Raw genomic sequence first — 19,713 nt, forward strand, 5'->3', positions numbered from 1 at the left:
AAAATGACTTCTGAGACATGCAGAACGGCAGCTTTGCTATGCTCAAGAGCCCCTTAGCACCTAAAGCTGTGAAATTTGGTACAAGTTAATTTGAACTCCGGAGGAGGGGTGCTCTTTGAAGTAGTTTTTTTAGTCAAGTACAGGTAATTGATTGTTTCGCAAAAAATATTTACAAGAAAATAATAATTCTCTCAATGTGTTTTATTTTTATTCTTTAAGTTCATTGCTCTGTGTAAATTTTTTTAAACCTATTTATACAGAATCCAATTTGGAAATTTTGGTACAGTAGACATGACTCATCTGTGTGGACACTCTTGAGTTTTACAATTGAAAACAGTGCTCTAGAGTTGCAATCACATACTTCTTTTTCCTTTTTTTTTTTTTTGAGCAATCACAATTGCTTGACTGTTTTTGGCGTGCTATCATTTTGTTTTCCCGCCAGCACCCTCTGCAGCACCACCGTCGACCGGCTCCTCACGATGCTGCTCCTATAGCGAAAACCGTCTCCAGATTGCGTCAATATCCTACACTTACACGCATACATACACAACTACACACACACACACACAAACACATACAAACAATTACCCACACATTCATGCCTGCACACAGACACAAACACACATGCCTACACACACATACACATACCCCCTACACACAAACACACATCCACACATAAACACACACGCCTACATACACACACACACTCGTGATTGCGAAAAACATAATTTGAATTCAAGATGTCAAAATTCAATTTTTTTTTTTTTTTTTTTTTTTTGTTATTGTATAGCCGTGGCCATAAACCGTAGTACACTGAAGGTGAGTAATATCAATATTTCACTCAAGTCACATACACTTAACAGCTATTTCACTCGGACCACTATTTAAATTTTAATAAAAATTAATGTGCGTTATAGTCTTTAAGCAATCACGATTGCTAAATGTTTTTCCTTGACCTTTTGAATAATGTCCGTTTTTTAATTTTATTTTTCTTTGCTTATTACGCTGGCGTCCATGTGCTTCGAAATCAAATTATTTATAAAGGACCTCCTCGACTTTACACGCGAAACCCTTTTTACGCGAAAACAGTATCCAGCACACACCCTGGCATTCATTTGAATTTTGACGTCTTAAATTCGAATGGTTAGAAACAAAAAACCCAACGAGTAGGGTCCTAACCCAATGCGGTTGTTTCCTTCAGTCACAAGTACTGCTGCGTTTAGTCACTGAAATTGATAGAATAAGCAAAAAACAAAACGATAATAACATGGACTGAGAAAAAACTTTCATTTTCCCAACGCTTAATTTTAAATTAATTTTTTTAAATGTCCAATTTTGAAAATAAGGCGTAGTCTTTATGACGTCACAAATGATGTACTTTGGGGCATCTATCTACCGCGTTTCCACGTTATGGTAATGAAGAAGCAAATTATTGTGCTCTACGCTTGCTATCAATCATATCGTTGCCAACATATATGAGTAAAGAAGCGAATTAAATATTGTGCTCTGTGAATGGCATTTTATCATTTGTGATGTCATCGGTAGAAGCGTAAACAATGAAAACGCGCTGATTGAAGTTATTTTATAAAAATATTAAACTTAATCAAATTATTTTTTAAAAAAGGTCAGATCCTATGTTTTTAAGCATGTTCTTTCGGAAAAAAATACTTTTAAAATTTCAGAAACGACCCCATTCCTGATTGCGAAAAATATAATTTGAATTCCAAGATCTCAAAATTAAAACTATCACATCTTTACTTCTTTGATGCTGTTTTTTCTCTTCATGATAAAAACTATTCCCTCCCCCCCCAGACAATTTTTTTAGTGCTGACATCTATTGACCATCGTAAAAGTTGAATATAAAATGTACACTCGTTACAAACCAAACGTGCTTTTTTGACATTGTTATTTATTACTTTATCTGAAATCCGTTTTTTTTTTTTTTTTTTTTTTTTTTTTTTTTTTTTTTTTAACGCTTCTTTTAGAACGCATCTGTGTTTTGACGATTGTTTGGGTGCGTACTGAGCCTAATTTCATCATGCAACGAGAAAATAGGCACGCATGTATAATGTACGACCACATACATTCAGTTTTTAATTGAAGCTTGTAACACTAAGCACTTGGGCCGTTTGAACAGTACATTATTTCTTCTTTTTTAACCAAAATACTAGACAACAACGAACGGCTGTTGTAACAAATAATAAACACAAATAAGTTTTATATGGCAATTAACGCTTCCAATCATTTATTATTACTGAATAGCAAGCAACCGGCGTACATATCGAAAGAACATAAACAATAACAGTAGCACTCTAACGACTATTTCCAAAACAAGATTTCTAAGTAACATAAAATTGATATTACATTACATTACAACAGTTGTTTCTATGTTAAAATCTACTTTTCCCTACGCCTACTCGATATTTTAGGGGGGGAAATGTCACTGTCACATAAATAGCTTTTTAACGGAATGAAAGATTTCCCACGCTTAACATTCTACGCCATTCGAAAAAAATTATTCTTCTGCACAAGATGAAGTTTTTTCCAATTTTTTCAATTTACTATAACATTAGATATAAGAGTTTCTGATTAAGAGGAAACTCTTGGCTAAACTCAATAGAGAAAAGAGCAAAAGAGCGCATTGTTCCAGGGGACCATGAATTTGAAAACGACTTCTTAATCATACGAAGCGGCAATTTTGCTATGTTCAAGAGCCCCTAGCTCTTAAAACTGTGCAGTTTGGTACAAGTTGATTTGGACCCCGTGGGAGGGATTCTCTTCGAAGAGGTTTTTTAAACTAATTTAGTTGTGTGCATTTAATCAAGTCCTTGTTTTCTTCTGATGGGAGCAGGATTTTCATATTGTTCTAATTGTAATGAGCTTTTCAATTGCTTTATATTTTGCGGGGCGGGAGTTCCCTTTTGTTCTAATCGTAACGTGTATTTTAATTTGATTCTTTCTATATGGTGGACGATATAAATTTTTGCGAACAAAACAAGGACAGATACAAGGGATGGAGGTGATCGCCCCTCCCTAGAAGGATCTTGCACTGACAAGTTTTCCAAATTTAATTCCTAAAACGAAGGGTAGGCTAACGCCTCTGGCCTCGTCCGTTGTTGATGACGTCAACGATAGGAATGGGGATCGAACCTCTCTCCAGAAAACTTTTCGGAATTGAAGTTTCCGAAAAGCAATTCTAGAATGTCTTTGGCGATGATAAGAAGCCTTCTTCAGGGCATTTTGCAGAATTTAGTCGTAAAGACGCGGTTGTAAACATATCAGGTAGTGCTAGGCGAAAGAGAAGGATCAGTGACTTTAATCCACAAATTTTTCGAAACTGAAGTTCCAAAAAGAACAATTTTAGACGACTTCGATGATTTTAGGGGGTTTCAAAGCATTCCAATGGAATTATTACGAAATTGAAGTTCTAAAACGCAAATTTAGAATGTCTCTTGAAACGGAGAAGGAAAGAAGTAGGTTCAGGGACCTCCTTGGCTAAATCTCTTCTTTTCAGTTGCTTTAAATAAAAATTCTGTGACAACCTCTGCTCCCCCCTCTCCCCCAAATATGTATAAATCAGATACGTAGCTAGAAGTAAGTGAAAAAATCAACCGACCCCTCCTTGAAACTATTTCTGAATCCGCCCTTGGAACAAAATAATGTTGCGAAGCAATTTTCTGTGGTTGGTGAGATCGCCTAGTTGACTAATTATCAGATAATTGTGTACACATCTAATGCACACAGTAGGTTTAATTCTATGGTAAATGTCACGCCTGATAATTATTTAACTCAAAGGGCGGAGAAGTTTTTTCTCATTATCAAGTAATGTTTTTAATTTCAGGCTCAAACTAACAATAAACCTCATTTGCTACATTAATGTCAATGCCAACTGTAACTATCACAATTTTAAAATTGTACTTGAATACAAAATGTTTGACAAAATTTTTAAATATAGAATCGATGAATACGCAAGAGCTAACGCAATTGCTTGAAATCTATGGAGCACAGACCAGGTGTCATGGGCTAAGGGTAGATCAGGTCCCGCCAAAATGATATGAACAGGACGATCATAAATTTTGCTTCACTTTTCCAGACATGGCGTTGTTGCTAGCTTTGATACAGAAGCAGGAAAACAGTTCTCTGCAATAAATGCTTTTAGAAATTAACGGATCGGATCACTGACTTTACTACAGAAATTGCCTTTGCATGTTTTTCTTAAATGTAAAGCTAATATTTTGGTTTGATACATTATCGCGTAAAAAAATATAATGGTAAAAATGTGTTTACTTTGTTCTCTTTTTTTTTGGAATGGAGAATATGTATATTTATTATTACAATATAAATTCCAGAGATTATGCACTAAAATCTTAAATTTACCTGCTGTGTATTGGCATACATTTTACTCATCCAAACATATCTTAAGTGTATTAAATCAAGTATAAGTACTAGTGCCTGTTTTTTATATTTTCGTTCCGGAAGTCCTCTCTTTATGAACCAATAGTAGTCCTCAATCATTGCTTCCCTGAAGAATAAAAATTACTTTTTGTAATCGTCAGTGCAAGTTTTTCCATTTCAAATCAGCAATACAAGGCTTCAATATAAGTAGTAGTTATTTATTGAAAGATACCCCCCCCCCCCAACACCCTTAATTGACTAAATATAGTCAAAAACTGCACTTTGGGGACTTAAGTTTCCCAATTTCATACGTAAAATAATGTTTAAAAGTAATTTCAAAAAACAACGTCATATTTCTTCTATGAGTGCTTACTGCTTACTAGGGTGGTTCAAAAAAAAATTTTTTTCAGCTAGAGTCCAGCACATCCCCTATTTTTTTTAGACTTACTAATAGTATTGTGCTGTAAAAGTTTTGGCTTCTCACTCAAATTTTAACACGGTGCTCAATGACCCCTTAATTTAACATTAGCTGTAGCATAGAAAATGCCACAAATTCAGAAACATTCAATTTCCCGAGTTGTTTTTTTGTAAATAGTTATTTTATTTCAATGTATATGCTTAATACTAGTGTATATTATCATACGTAGCATTGTTTTTTCGGTTCAATGATTTTTTTAACCTCCCTCCCCATACTTATGAAGTTTGGAGGAGGGGGTTGAGCACCCTCTTTCAGTTTAAATAGGAAGCTGAAATTCTTCCCGTATATTACTATCCGCAAGTCTAAAAATATTGAGGGGTGTCCTGTGTTATCTAGGAGAGTTTTTTTTTTTTTTTTACATGTATTTTTGAACCACCCTGGTGCTTACCGAATTTACCAAAAATATACATTTTAAAAACATACTTTTGTTCAAGTTACCTGACCCTTTTTTCAGGCTCGGGGGGGGGGGGGGGGGGCACACCACTGAAGAGCCCACCGTTCAAGAAATCAAATTAAAAAAAAAATAACCGGTGGCGCACACAGGAGTTTTGCTAGGGGATGGTCCAAGGTCCAAAGTCTCATTCTCATATCATACCCCAATACGCCTCCAAACATATTGACCTAATTTTTCGATTCTCGAGAACGAAAAACAGTAAAAAATAAACTATTGAATAAATAATTTACTCATTAACTTTTCTCATAATTAAAAAATGGATTTTTCTAAGCAAATTCATCTTTATAAAAGCACCACATGGTTATAGAAGTTCATACAATCTTCTTTTAATCTGTAATTACAAAACGAAAAGCATGGTTATTAAGGTGTGTTCATTTATAAATATTAATCAATCGGGAAAATAACAAGACCTATGGAAGGGGTTCGGACCCTCTGGACCCCTCCCTTGTGTGCGCCACTAAAAATAACCTATTCTCAAATTTCAAAAGTTGAAAATATTTTTATGTTTTATCAAACATTTGAAGAAAAACGAAACTCAAAACATATTACTTAAGCACGTCAGTGATTATTAATAGAAATACCTCGCCAGAAGCTGCCAAAGAGCTGTGATGTTCAAACAAATTTTTCAAATGCCAAAAAAAAAAAAAAAAAACTTGCGCGGAAAGCATGAAAAATCTTCAAAGTTTTAAGCTATCTGAATTTAAGAGATATCAGTTCTAAAAATTTGAAAAATGAAAATAAAACTTTAACTTGATCAAAAGATTGAAGTTCATGAATTGTATCTCAACTCATATAAGAAGCGCACAACACCTAAAAATTAACAATAGAGGAATAACGTGACATTTAAAAAATGGATTCAAAGTATCGACAAAATAAAGAAGAAGTTTCGTGAAAACTGTTCGCAGCTTTCTTCGAAACAATGTTTTGACCAGTTCAGGTAAACTAAAATCCTGTGAATTTTCGTTCTCCATAATTTAAAAAAAAAAAAAATGACGAACATAAACACAAATGAAATAAAATTAATTACTGAGGCAAAAATGGATTCGTTGAAAATTTCAAGCAATTAAAAAAATAGGTAACGGCCAAAACAATATTAAAAAGGAAACCTTCATATCATAAAAGTTCCAAACTTGTTGGAAATGTAGAACATAAGTAGAATCATTTACCAAATTAAGCTGATTCCATATCATGTGAAAAACCTTTTCAAAACCAAGATCTACAGGAAGAATAGTTTTGGACTTTTTTTTAAAAACTCAAATGGAATTGATAGATTGAACGAAATTAGAATACTGTAAAGTTCTGAGAAATTCTTTCACTCGCTGATATCCTGTAACTTATCAATAAAATGAGTATCCAAAAATCAGGATTAAAAAAAAAAACATGTGTTGTTTGTTTTCCGTAGCCGAGACTTAGCGCCGATTTGCGCATGCGTCAGGTCTGGTCTGATTTTTTTTTATCAAAATAGGGAGGGAAACCCGGAAGTAAAAGTTGCAAAGTAACGTGTTCAGCAGTTCTTCCAATGTAGCGTCGAAAAAGGCAGAGATAGTAAGTGCAAGCGGAAAGTGCCCATCCTCAACATATCGCCTTTTTTTTTTGAAATGGAATCTGTCTTGAGTGGTAGTCTTTGCTTCCGAGAACGAACAGTAACTACCCAAAACCTTCTAAGTAAATAAACAAATAAAAACATTTAAACAAATGAATTCAAAGTTAAAAACATGAAACAATCACTCATTGAGGGGGGAGGCAATACAGTGAGCATTTAAGCGCCTTGACGATTCTTTGCAGGGGGGGGGGCCAAAATTTATAGATCCATGCCAGTAAAGTTCAACCGCACAAATTGACCGCGAGATACGGTCAACTTTTGCAATAATAAGCTGTATAATTTTATGCTCGGCGTCAACACTGATTTATTTACAAAGTGGATCTTTTGGAGATGTAATCAAATAAAATATACATAATGCTCTCATCGGGCAAAAGGAATCTAGTCGTGATTAGATTCAATATTTTGGTGCTGCCATCTATGAAAAATTGAAAACACTAAATACTACCTCAAAGGGTGTTTTGATACTTGGGTTCGCAGCTCTTTTAACTCCTAGTAATTCTTTTATGCAGTGGTATATCAGAGCTTTCGTATTTGTTTTCCAAATTTTGTACGACAGATTAAGCTCAAAATTCTCATGCGGTCTAAATATCATAAACAATGCAAAATATGAAATTTTGTGTTCGTAAAAACAAAGGTTTCTTTTTGTAAATTTATGAAAGAAATTAAAGATGCGAGTACATCTAGTTTGGCGGGGTACAAAGGGACTGGAGAAAAAAATGTAGATAAATAATTTACTATGAACATACATTTTGTAATAGAAATTTACTTTGGACTATGCCTCTGGACTTGCGCTAAAAAATTAAAATAAAAATTCTTTGAACCTTTTTTTTTTAATTCTTAAACGCTAAATTTAATTAGAATCATGCTTTATATGCATTAAAACTGGTCTACTTAACCTGGTATTCAAACATATCTACTGCCATGAAGTACAAATAACTAAAAAGTTGCTTTTTCATTCATTGTGTGGGGAAATATATTACGTTTATAAATGTCAAGTAATGATTATCTACAAATGTTTGACGATTTACAAAAATCTGAATAAAAAAATTCGATTTTTTTTATTTAAGAAGAAAAATTTAAAAATCACAAACCCTCATGCAAAGTAGTCATTTCTAGCCTATATCATTATTGAAAGTAAACTACTTTCAGATAGAATTTTAGAATAGAAAATGTGTTTCACATATGAGCGTCTTGTAGACCAAAATGTTTGATTGCTTTTAGGTATGCATCGATAAGCATATTTGCCGATTACCCATTAACCGATTAATCGGCTCAGCCGATTAATGATCACATTTTTTGTTTTTTTATGACTACCATTTCTCCGTCATTTTTTTTTTTCTCCTTTTTGTTTCGACAAGAAATAGTTGGTGAATTCCACCGGTAACGGAAGGACAGTTTGAACAAAAAATCGATGTATTTCTGTCTGTAAGCATATCAAAGAGTATATTTTTTTTTCAAAAACTGATGCAGAGGACTTTTATACGTATCATAGTAAGTTGCTAAAAATGCCAAAGCCAGGAATTTTTTTGCCAGTAACTTTTTTTAAAATAAAATTTAAAAAGCAGTAACGGTAGGACATTTTTGCGACATGATTTTTACGCAATCATATTCTCCCCTAAAGTTCAGCCAAACTGTAAAAGGGAAAATTCTGTAAAAATTAGAGCACATAAATGATTGTTCAATCATTACAATTTCACCTCTAGTTTTAAAAAATAATTATTTTAAGCATATAAATTACGTATTGATAAGGTTAACGGAAGGACAGTAACGGAAGGACAAGAAGTCGAAAACAACTTCACCTGGTAAATTTAAACGTACAAACATTTGTTCAGCTAGTACAAAAGTCTGAAACAGTGATATGTAATGCTGAGCAATTAGTTACAATTTTGAATTCTTTAAATGCTTAATAATTTTATCAGAATACATAGAACATTCATCTTCTTTGTCAGGGATAGATCAAAGATAGATCAAAGATCATTTCCACATTATTATGCATTCTCAGGCAAGATATTTCTACTCCTTCACCTTCTATATGAAATACCTGTCCAACATTGCCCTTTATTAATTTCTTTGCCTTCCATTAAACTAACAAAACTTGTCCGAATGTTATGAATCCCTTGGCATATTCCAATGATTTAGTGCTTGTGGTTCAGCTGTATCTTCATTTTAATATTATTTATAGCTGTCAGTCCGTTGACTTTGAAGTGAAATCTCTTTCGATTTCTTGAAATACTCACTTTATTCAATAACATAACTTGTTACAGGGTTCAAATAGTGCATATTTTGTGTGTCAGGATGAGAATGGATATTATCCCATCTTTTTGAAAATTGAACTTTGAATTTACTGATCTCTTCACGGTAAGTTAAACGGTTGAACCAATGCTAATGCTCTCAACAGTCCTTTCTTGTGACTTGTGGCAAAAAATCTGAAAGCAGTTTCACTATTGTATTGTTCCAATGTAAATATAAAGTTTGCAAGCTATTGTTTCTGCTTAAATTGGCTTGTCATATCACAAACATGTCATACCAAAATGATTTTCACATGCTTAAACTTTTAAGTGTAGTTTTCATGATTTCTATCACATTCAATAGAAGAAATAAACTCACAAAACGTTTAAAAAATAAATAAATAAATGAATAAAGGTTTTTTTTTTTAATGAAAACATATAATTTTTACACAAATATTACTTTATATGTTTTAAATGTGACTACTAACTTTAAATAATAGTTCTTTTTTCTACTAGCATTCTAAAATTTTACCCTGTATCAGTTTACAGATAAATGTTCTTCCGTGACCGTGTTTTTTCTCCTTCCGTTACCATTAAAAACCATATACATTAAATATCTATTAAAATTATAACTAGGCCTCATTACCAAGGGACATAAATCTGCTTAACATAAAAACACTTAAGTTTCTATGCCCAATAGGTTTTTGGTGAACTAACTGAATGTAGTATTTCGATAACAGAGGAACAACAAATTGTCACCTCAGTTATAGACCTATTTCATGGTTTAAAAAAAAAAAAAATTAAATTACTTAACAAAAAAGTTTAACCAGACATTCAAAAGATAAAAAGGTAACCTGAATATTATTTTCTGATAACAAGTGTATTGAAGTTACAGTATGTAACAAAAAAGAGATTTTTTTGCACTGTAAAAACACAAAGAGAAAACTTGATTTTGCCCTTGATTTTCTGAAGGTCAGCAAATTTTGTGAGGAAAACATGTTAAGATACAAGAAATTCATTTATTTCTGAAGAGAATGGTATATGGTAAGTGACAGAATATTAATTTTTAAAATTCCAGCGTCATGTCCTCTTTTTCCTGGAATTCACCATCAATAGACTAGTTTAATAATTTTTTACTCCAGTGTATTTAACTAGTTTTCACCTGGCGTTAATTCATATGAATGCTAATTGTAAAAAGTAAATGAATAGAAAGAAAATAATTCTCTTAATGCTTTTTTATTCATTTCGAAAACATTTTTTAGCAAAGTTGACGGAATACGTTCATCAGTGGAGTTTACATGTACTTTTTTGTTCAGAGGATAGGATTAATTTTACATCCTCTCAATGTAACAAATACCAATTCCCAAGAACGTTCAATATTTGTTTTTTTTTTTTGTCCAATTTTTAACTATTATTTTCATGAATCGTAGCTCTTACATATAATAAACCTATTTCATGTGAATGCGCAATGTATTTATTCAGAATAACCCAAATGAAAGAACGTTCATTAATGCTACCTTATTCTTGTCTCTGAATAATTTTACTATTACTAACACTTATAGGCAATTTGAATTTTATCATGTTTATATATTATTGAATTTGAAAATATTTATTCCTCCATTCATACCAAGTGTAACCAAAAATAATACATTCTTCTTCTCTTTCCTTTATAAGATTGCACTATCTAATGTAAATAATCATGCATGCAAATGAAAAGTTTATTTTTCATTTTTTTCTACCACAAACAATAAATTTAACCTATTTAATTTTTCAAAAATTCATATAATTGTAAATCATAAAGTATAAATTAATACGAGAAAAAAGCAGGACTTTGCAGCTTTCTTTTTATTTTTATTCTTAATAATACTCGTACAACTATCCAGTAGATGGCAGTATAAACGATGAAAATCAAAGCGGTTATATTGCACCATTTCACTTGACGTATTTCGAACCGATCGTAATTAATTATTGTAATGGTGGTAAACACTTTGGTGGTTCAAATAAACCATTTGTCCTTCAATTTTGCTTTTCGTTTTTTGTATGAAATGTGGCACGAATTATATATAATTTATACATCATCTGGACTAACTGTTTGTATTGGAGAGTAGGGACTGAGTTTTCCTTCTCTCATTTGATCACTGCTCCTTGGCGTCTAATGAAATGAAATGAAATCGCAGAGTTACATGAAATACGAAACGGATATTGAAACTGCAGTCTTATCAGTTCAATCACAAGTGAAATGTTTCGTTACTAACATAAAACTAATTATTGTGAAAAGATGTCTGAAGAGAATTCAAAAAAACAGAGTTCATTAAATGAACTGTCAAAGCAATCATATGTGGGTAAGCACATTTTTGTTACTGTATTTCGTACAGAAATGGAAAATGGTTGGAAAGGAACCGATTTTTTGCTGTTTTTCCCCCCGAAAAGCATTGCACTCGAGAAAAATTGAAAATTTGGAATTTTTTTGCATCAGATTATGCATTTAGAAATCTCTATAAACTAAATTCTAATGCTTTTTTTGTTTTTTACATTTAATATTAGTGTATAAAGGAGCCTCAAAAATCCAAACCCCAGAGATCCAAATTCTGGATAATATGAACAGCTTGTGAAGACCGAAAATTTGATGTAAAAAAAGAGAGGGGAGGGAGGGGATTCAGAACTAATGATTCTAATTCTAAGCTAGTTTTTTAATGTCATCGACTTTTATTGTACCTTTGAATAAAGTGCAATACTACAGCTCTGTACCTTGTTATGTAGAAATGAGTTCGGTAATGCAGGGCTCATAGTCCTCCTGTTTCTCCTAAATTTTCTCAATTTGTCAGATAGTCTCCTGTATTTCCTATATTTTCTCAGTAACTCCTATATTTTTTTCATCAGATGTTAAATCCTACCCAAAGAGGCAAAAACCTTGGATCCATTTTTTTTCTTCTTTCTCCCCTGCACTGTGCACTCTTACATCTTTAATGTTGGCACATGTACTAAACTTCTGTTTGATTATTTTAATGAAATATATAAAATATAGATGGTTTTACTTGCAACTTTTAACTTGTTTTCAATTTTTTCTAAAAAATAAGTTTACTTTGTAATTTTAATATAGTATATCATGTTAACTTTAAGTGTACTGTTGTAAAGATTTTGAAAGCTTTTAATCTTGTCACACATAATCTTACATGTAGCTCGAATGACCAGTTGTAACTGAAACGATAGTTTTTAAAAATGCCATGTGTACAGATTTTGGTACCAATTCAACTTTGAGTACTTCAAATGTTTCAAAGCTTGTAGCTCACTGAGAAATGTAACTATCTAGATGAAAAAAAAGTCATTTATAGGATTTTGTCTGCTGTTTTCAAATATACACTTATTTTGTGTGTAGATTTTCCAAGACTTTCAGAAATTGGTCTTCATCTCAGAAATTTTTTTTGGCTCGTTTTTTTCTATCTACTCGGTTACGGTTACAAATTGGAGAGGATAATGGATGGTTCTATACTCCATTTGGATTATTCAAACTCCCCCTTTCGTTTGACAGATTAGGTCAAATTTACCCTTTATGCATGTGTGTACATATACAGTGATGTTCCCATCAATTTTTCTGAGGGCATATTCTAATCAATCCATTATGCACAATATGTGTATGCGATCATATACATAATATGTCTAAAAAATGTTTGAAAGTATACGGCATATATGGAGTATACCCTATGGGAACACCCCTGTACATATATGTAGGGGAGAGGTAATGAATAGGCTAATTTTTGGTTTTTAATTTTTGTAATTTTTTCTAATACTTTTTTTTTTTTTGCTCAGAGTTAGCTCTTTAGTTACTTTACTTATTTGGTTATATGAAAAAGTAATAAAAGTTGGATTAGAAAATGTCTATGATGAATGATAATAGAAAATAACATTTTCAAAATTTAACCCATTCATCCCCAACCATGGGGCTGAATGGGCCATTGGAAGGTAATGAATAGGCCACTACATGAATACAATGAAAACATGCGGAATTGATCTTTTAAAAAATTCTCATAAATAAACAAAAATACAAAGAAAAATATTTATATCAGTTTCATTACAATAACTGTTAAATTTTATATATTTTTTGATAATTAATATTTTAATTGATTTTAGAAAAATTCAATATTATCATTGACTAAGTGTGAATAATAAATAAGAATTATTATTTAGATTTTCAAGTAGACAAGTAATTTAAAAAAAAAAAATTAAATATACATCTGCCTACAAAAGTAAACAATAGGACATTTTCAAAAAAGCATATTAAATTTAACAAAGCAAAAGTGCACTATTCTACTCTAACCTATTTATTAAATACTGGATGGAATCACTCATATCAAACCCAAATGGTAAAATACTGGTAGGTGTGGTCAATAACTGGAAAGTTCATCAAGAATTTCACTTGTGTTTCTAACAAATAACTAATATTTCTTAGGGTTAAAAGGTGCAAATTTTAGGAATTACAATAAATCTACTCTAACAAGGCAGTAATCTGAATCTATAACATCCAGTTCTGTTTAATATTAAAAAGAAAATAAAAAAAGGAAGAAAAACCACATTTTGGTGGCCCATCCATAACCATGATGTAGTGGCCCATTCAGCCCCACCTATACTTCTAGAATATATTAGTTTGTTTTAATACATGAAATTTGAATAACATCAAAATACATCTTAAAATTAGTTTACAGTTGTGGAAAGATTCACTAATGCACATATATGCAGTAAAATAATAGATCCTTTTTAGCTAGTATTTATTTTACTGAAAAGGGAAAAAATTACTTTTCAATCAGATTCTTGACCACATTACTCTAGTGGAAAAATGGCTTCTCTCAAACAATTGAAAATTGGATGAGTTTAGTTGTACTCAAGTTGAAATTTCTCCTTGAACTTAATGATGAGGGATGGAAATACGTGCCAGGATAAAAATCAAGATATCGGCATAAGAACCGCCAAAACCTTTAGATGTATTTGAGGCTGCAAAGGTGTTAACTTCAGGTGTAATATGCATACTAAAATCAAAATAAAAAAACATTATTGAATTTACTTAAGTTGTATTTAGTTTAGTCAAAGAGTCTCAAGTCAAAGACTAGGTAATTACACATAATTTCCGTTTATTTACAGTTAAGAGTTAGAGTTAAGATATTAACGAACAAAGAACATTGAATACGAAAGAAGAAGAAAAAGAGATAAAAATGATTTTGAGAATTATTCTTCATGATGACCAAATCTAAGCGTTTGAAATGAAACAATATTTTACAAATATCCCATCTGAAAGAAATTGAAAAAAAAAAAAGTAAGAAAAGCAAGTTTTCCAAAAAAAAAAAGAGTAACAGAGGTGGAATGACATCCCGGAATTGGGAAAAACTCGCCTCTTTATAGAATATCTCATATTCATCCTACTTTGCTAATCAGATTTTTTTCATTTAATAAATCTTTTAGAACATTTTCGGGGTTCAATACCTTTCCAAAGTTTTTTGACAGTTAATGGACAGATTTTGCCAGCATGAATAGAACTCGGACTTTTAGAGGACTGTACTCTTGGAAGCTTACCTTACTCTATGCATACAACTTCCAGACTCCGCTCCTAAACTCAGAGAATTATTTGTAACTATTTTACTATAAAACAACTTTTTGATCTTTTTGCTTTGTGGCAGACATTTAAAAAATATATCTGTGACAACATATTGCAAGAAGAGTAAAAAACAGATAGAAGAAAAAAAACAGAGAAAACCATAATTATATGTAGTGAAGAGTCAACAGGGAGGTTTTGTTTGCCAGCGCTGCAGAGAATCAATGAAAACGATTTTGTAAGGACAAGAATGATACATGATTGCAACCTACTGAATGAGTGCGTTTCTAATCTTGCAACCAAATTAGTAACCGATCATCGACTCGTCTAAGATACCAGAACGCAAAGTAATGTTTATCGGCTAACCCGGTGGAACTGAAAAAAGTTTAATAAATTTCACATTGGCCAAAATCAACAAGCAGACTAAGGATGTGTGTGCAGTTTCTTTTTTTTTACTAAATTACAGCAGTTTTACTTAGTGGTGGAAAAACTGACCGCTCCAGATTTAAACTTCTTCAGAAAGACTCCGTACTTTTCACAAGAAATATTGGGCCATTTGCAAAGCGTCTTCAAGAGGTCAGCCCCCTAATGTAGCATGGATGTTTGATGAGCTACTGTTGAATCCCTGAATAGAACTCTAAAAGAACTAAAAGGTTAAGACAACATTATGAGAGGTGTCATCTTCGCATTTGCTGGTGACTTTTCTCAAACTATTCCTGTGGTTCCCTAGACGAATGCTTGCAGATGTACTTCAAGCCTGTTTAAAGGCGGCTCCCTTTAGGAACTCTGTACGATCTCTGTACCTTAAGAACACTTTTAAAAGCCCATATTCATTATATTAAAATTAAATGCAGTATTCCAATAACTGCATTGCAAAAATTTAATTTATCTTATACAGTCGAACCTTGCTATCTCGAACCTCCTTATCTCGAAACCCTTGAAGTCACGAAAAAACATTTTTCCCCTGCATTTTCTATAAAAACCCCAATGTATTTTCCATAGTTATCTCGAAATTTATTTTTCGAAACCCTTGATATGTCAAAATTTTTGCACAAAAGCAAGTTTCAGTTGTCGTTTTTCTTGGGCAATTTTTGTAGTAAAACCAGTTCCAGGGACCAGTTTTCATCTCTCTTCTTGGAAACTTTAATTAAGGGATTGAAGCAAGAGAATAGAGAAGTGTTGGTATGAAAGGGGTGTTGTGTTTTCCCCAGAGTTTAGAATTTTTGTGCATTTCTCTCAAACATGTTGTCCACTTTGAGGAAAGGGGGTTGATTTTTCGCCAGTCCGATTTCAAGTGAAAACGGAAAATGCGTTCCTCATTTTCATCATTCTGCTTTTTTAACTCATACAAAATGACTACTGAAAACTTTTTTGAATGTGGGGAGCTACTAGTTGAAGATAAGGATTTTTAAATTTTTAGGTGAAAAACCAAGTTGAAGTTGTTCATTTCAAAATCTCTTCCTGTGCACTTTCGACAATTATAAAATTTCAAATCTAGTAAAATATTGAAGACAACTTTATTGATCGTAATTCAGAGTGGTCTCATATTACATATATAAATACATATAGCGTACGTGTATGTAATTGTGAGAATTTCTAGTGTAATTTTTTCAAAACCTTGATAACTCAAAAACTCGATATCTCGAATTTTTTTCCTGTCCTGAGAGATTTGAGATATCGAGGTTGTACTGTACAAATGAAAAAATACTATGCCAAATTGAAACTACGAGTTTCAACCAGTAAATCTTTAATTATTTATTCGAATACGATATAAAACATTAAAATTATTATCAACTTCATTAGTAAGAAATCATTTTCTACTCCTCTGCTTTCGGCTGAAAAAAAAACATTTTGTCTTTCGTTCGAAAAATTACATTTAAAAAAGGGCTCAGTTCAACTGGTTTTGGTTTTGAATTTTAAGTGTTCGATTAAAAGAAAAACAAGTGCGGGCTTTTAAGCCGTACAGGTTTTAAAGAAGCCTGCTATGGGAAATTGTTGAATATTCAAAAATAAAAACACTTATTTTTTCAACCGAATTTATTACTTCTCTAGAATGTTTGTTTCAATCGCTACGTGAGATCTTCCTCATTCTTTAATCAAATTCCATGTTTTATGAATAATTTTAAATCGTATCATGCTGGCTAATGACAAAACATAGACGCATGATCTTAATTATATTTTTTCGGCAAAAAACTTTTTTACTGTGTTTTATTACGCATTCCTTCAATGAATAGCATTCGAAAAGGAAGGCACAGTTGCTAGGTTTGTTGGAGCGTCGTACTGTTAATCAGAATGGCGCCAGTTTGATTCCGTGTCACTAAATATCTCTTTAATGTTTTTTTTTTCCGTCAGATGCTCACATGGGCGGACTGTATTTGCCACAACCTGTTATTTCACATGCAAAATTACTGATTTTTCGCGTGTCACTCAGCCACACTTTTAATGATATTTATATTTGCATTGAAAATACGTACAACCAAAAGGGGAGAGATGATCAAATTATCACAACGTTGTATTTAACGAGATTTTGTTACTGATATCTTCAAATTACATGCCTTATCTTGTGCGCTTACTTTTTTCCGTTTACTTTTTTCGGTTTTTCTTCGTAATATTCTTTCTTTGAAATTTTTAAAGAGCGAAATGCCTTATGATACGATTCGAAGTACAGTGCGGAGTTCCGCACGGGTCGACTAGTTGTAACAAATCATAGTGGACATTTAAATTGATTACTTTTACTATTAAATGCAGATTTTTCAATTTATTAATTTCTTTAATTATAATATAATTGATAACTAAAATAATTTATGCATATAATACTCCTATACCTTAATTACAGAATTCAATTTCAACTTCTTTAATTCTGTTTCTGCCATCTTTTCCATTTTTGCCCTTTTTTTCCATTTTTATCATGGTTTTTTCCACTCGCTTGGCAAAATGCTCAACTGTGGCAAAATTTCATCCACATCTTAAATGGTCAGGTGGAGACGATTTGAAACATCAGGTCCGTTGACATGACTCAATTCAGTTTCTAATTTATTGATTTGTTTTTTTCTCTATTTGCTTTAATTTTTTTTTTTAAATAAGCTAAAATTGGAAAGGGGGAATATTTTAGCAATTCGAAATTGAACCCCTTTTGCCAAATAATCTGCCTAACAGTTTATTGAAAATTAGTTAGCTATAAAAAAGATAAAAATTTCTGTTTAAAATCTGGTGCCTAAATTGAAAGCAATCATAATGTAAAAAATGTATTTTCAGATTCTGAGCCCGACTCTCTGGAATTTAATAGACTTGCATCTCGCATACAGGCTCTCAAGCATGGACAAGTTCTGGAAATCATTAAACATCTTGGAGAGCAGATACCGTAAGTTACTTTCCATGACTACATGCCTTTTAAAAACTGGTTTGTATCATGAAGTAACTGGAACATCAAAGTAATAGGGGGAGTTGGGTTCATTACACATTGTAGAGATGGGAACAAAGGGGGGGGGGGCATGGTCGCCCATATGTTAGGTTAAGTAGGGGCTTAAGCCCTCCCCCCCCTTTTAGAAATTAGAACTTCCTTGCTTTTAGTACTTCTTTTCTTTGCAAAATGTAAAAACATTTCTGCTCCAGAAATTAATGAATAAGTTATTAAAAATGTCAAATTTTGGTAACTATTTTGTACTGAAATTGGTTTTTATGTGGAAAATATCCTGCTAAACCATGAGGAAAATATATGAGCCCACCCCTTAAAATTTTGCATATGGGCTCCCAAGGGGGGGGGGGGAAGTTTTTAGGATTTTTTTTTCCCCAAATTTTTTCTGAAGGGGCTTATTTCTACTTGAAAACTTAAAATGTTCATATTTCTGATGTGCAAAGAAAGGTATTCTGATATTAACAGCAATTGCATTTCAATGCTTTTTTTTATTTAAAATATTTTTGATATTCAGTATCCCACATAAAAACACTAATTTTGATAATGCAAGTTGTAGGATAATTTAATTTCCCTGTACACCAAAATAATTTTTTCTGCTTTATTGCTAAAAAGTGGAAATGTTTGAGCAGAAATTTTAATATGCTTTCATTTTATAGGTATATGTATACATGTGTTGAGGTCAGGGAGGTAGAAGAGAGGAGATAAATCTTTCCTATATAGAAGTGGCAACGATTGTTCACTTTTTTAGAGGGCGCTGGCGGCGAACCGCTCCCGTCAATCGTAGCAGATCAATGTAAATGATGCTAAGTTTCTCATTTTTTTGAGGCAGCTATTAAAGCAAAAAAAGAAAAATACTACTGGAAATTGGTTATAATAAAGGGCTAATATAGTGGACGATGTACGGCTTTCGTTCACAGGAAGTTTGCTCAGTAATTTGATGGAAAAATTAATTTTATTTTTCATCACCCATTTGCCGAATTTGTCTGCTATAAATATTGCACTGTGCGATGTTCTTTTTTTTACGAGTTGGAATGTTTCTATTCCTGTAAATAATTGACTAAATGAGAATATAGTAGAATTAATTACGTAAATACTTTTTTTAATTAGTTGTAAATTTTGTGACATGTTTCGAGAACTAATTAAAGTGAAATAACTTTTACTTTCACGACCTTTAACAGATAAAAATAAATGTTAATGTTCTATTTACTTAACTTCAAGCTGCTATTGATTATAATAATTTTATTCATGTATTTACTCACTGCTTAAACAGAATTGTTATCATTATTTTTTTTTATTATTGCATTTATTTCAACAACCAAATGGAGAAAAAAAATCGAGAAACCCTATTCATTAAAAAAATTATACCTTGGAACGCTTTTTTAAGATATTTGTGGGATTTTCTGTTGAAATTAATCAAGTTTTCAAAAATTAAAATTTACTCTTTTAGTACATGTATTTTTTAAATGAAAAAGGTTTTCCGATTTTTTTCCGATTTGGTTGTAGAAAAAAATTCAATAATAATAAAAAGCAATGATAATAATTATGTCCAAGCAGTGAGT

The 19,713-nt window shown here is 32.0% G+C and overlaps 1 protein-coding gene across 1 annotated transcript in view; it reads left to right on the forward strand.

The window, feature by feature from the left end:
• The first annotated feature begins 11,351 nt into the window (after positions 1 to 11,351).
• Positions 11,352 to 19,713, forward strand: part of LOC129231510 (3'-5' exoribonuclease 1-like) — a 51,746-nt gene continuing 43,384 nt past the window's right edge. The window contains exons 1-2 of the mRNA XM_054865843.1: positions 11,352 to 11,500; positions 17,995 to 18,100. Coding sequence (XP_054721818.1) covers positions 11,437 to 11,500; positions 17,995 to 18,100 — 170 coding nt within the window. The 5' untranslated portion in view covers positions 11,352 to 11,436. The remainder of the gene's footprint in view (positions 11,501 to 17,994; positions 18,101 to 19,713) is intronic.

Source organism: Uloborus diversus, chromosome 10 (assembly GCF_026930045.1).
Source record: "Uloborus diversus isolate 005 chromosome 10, Udiv.v.3.1, whole genome shotgun sequence".
Taxonomy (NCBI): domain Eukaryota; kingdom Metazoa; phylum Arthropoda; class Arachnida; order Araneae; family Uloboridae; genus Uloborus; species Uloborus diversus.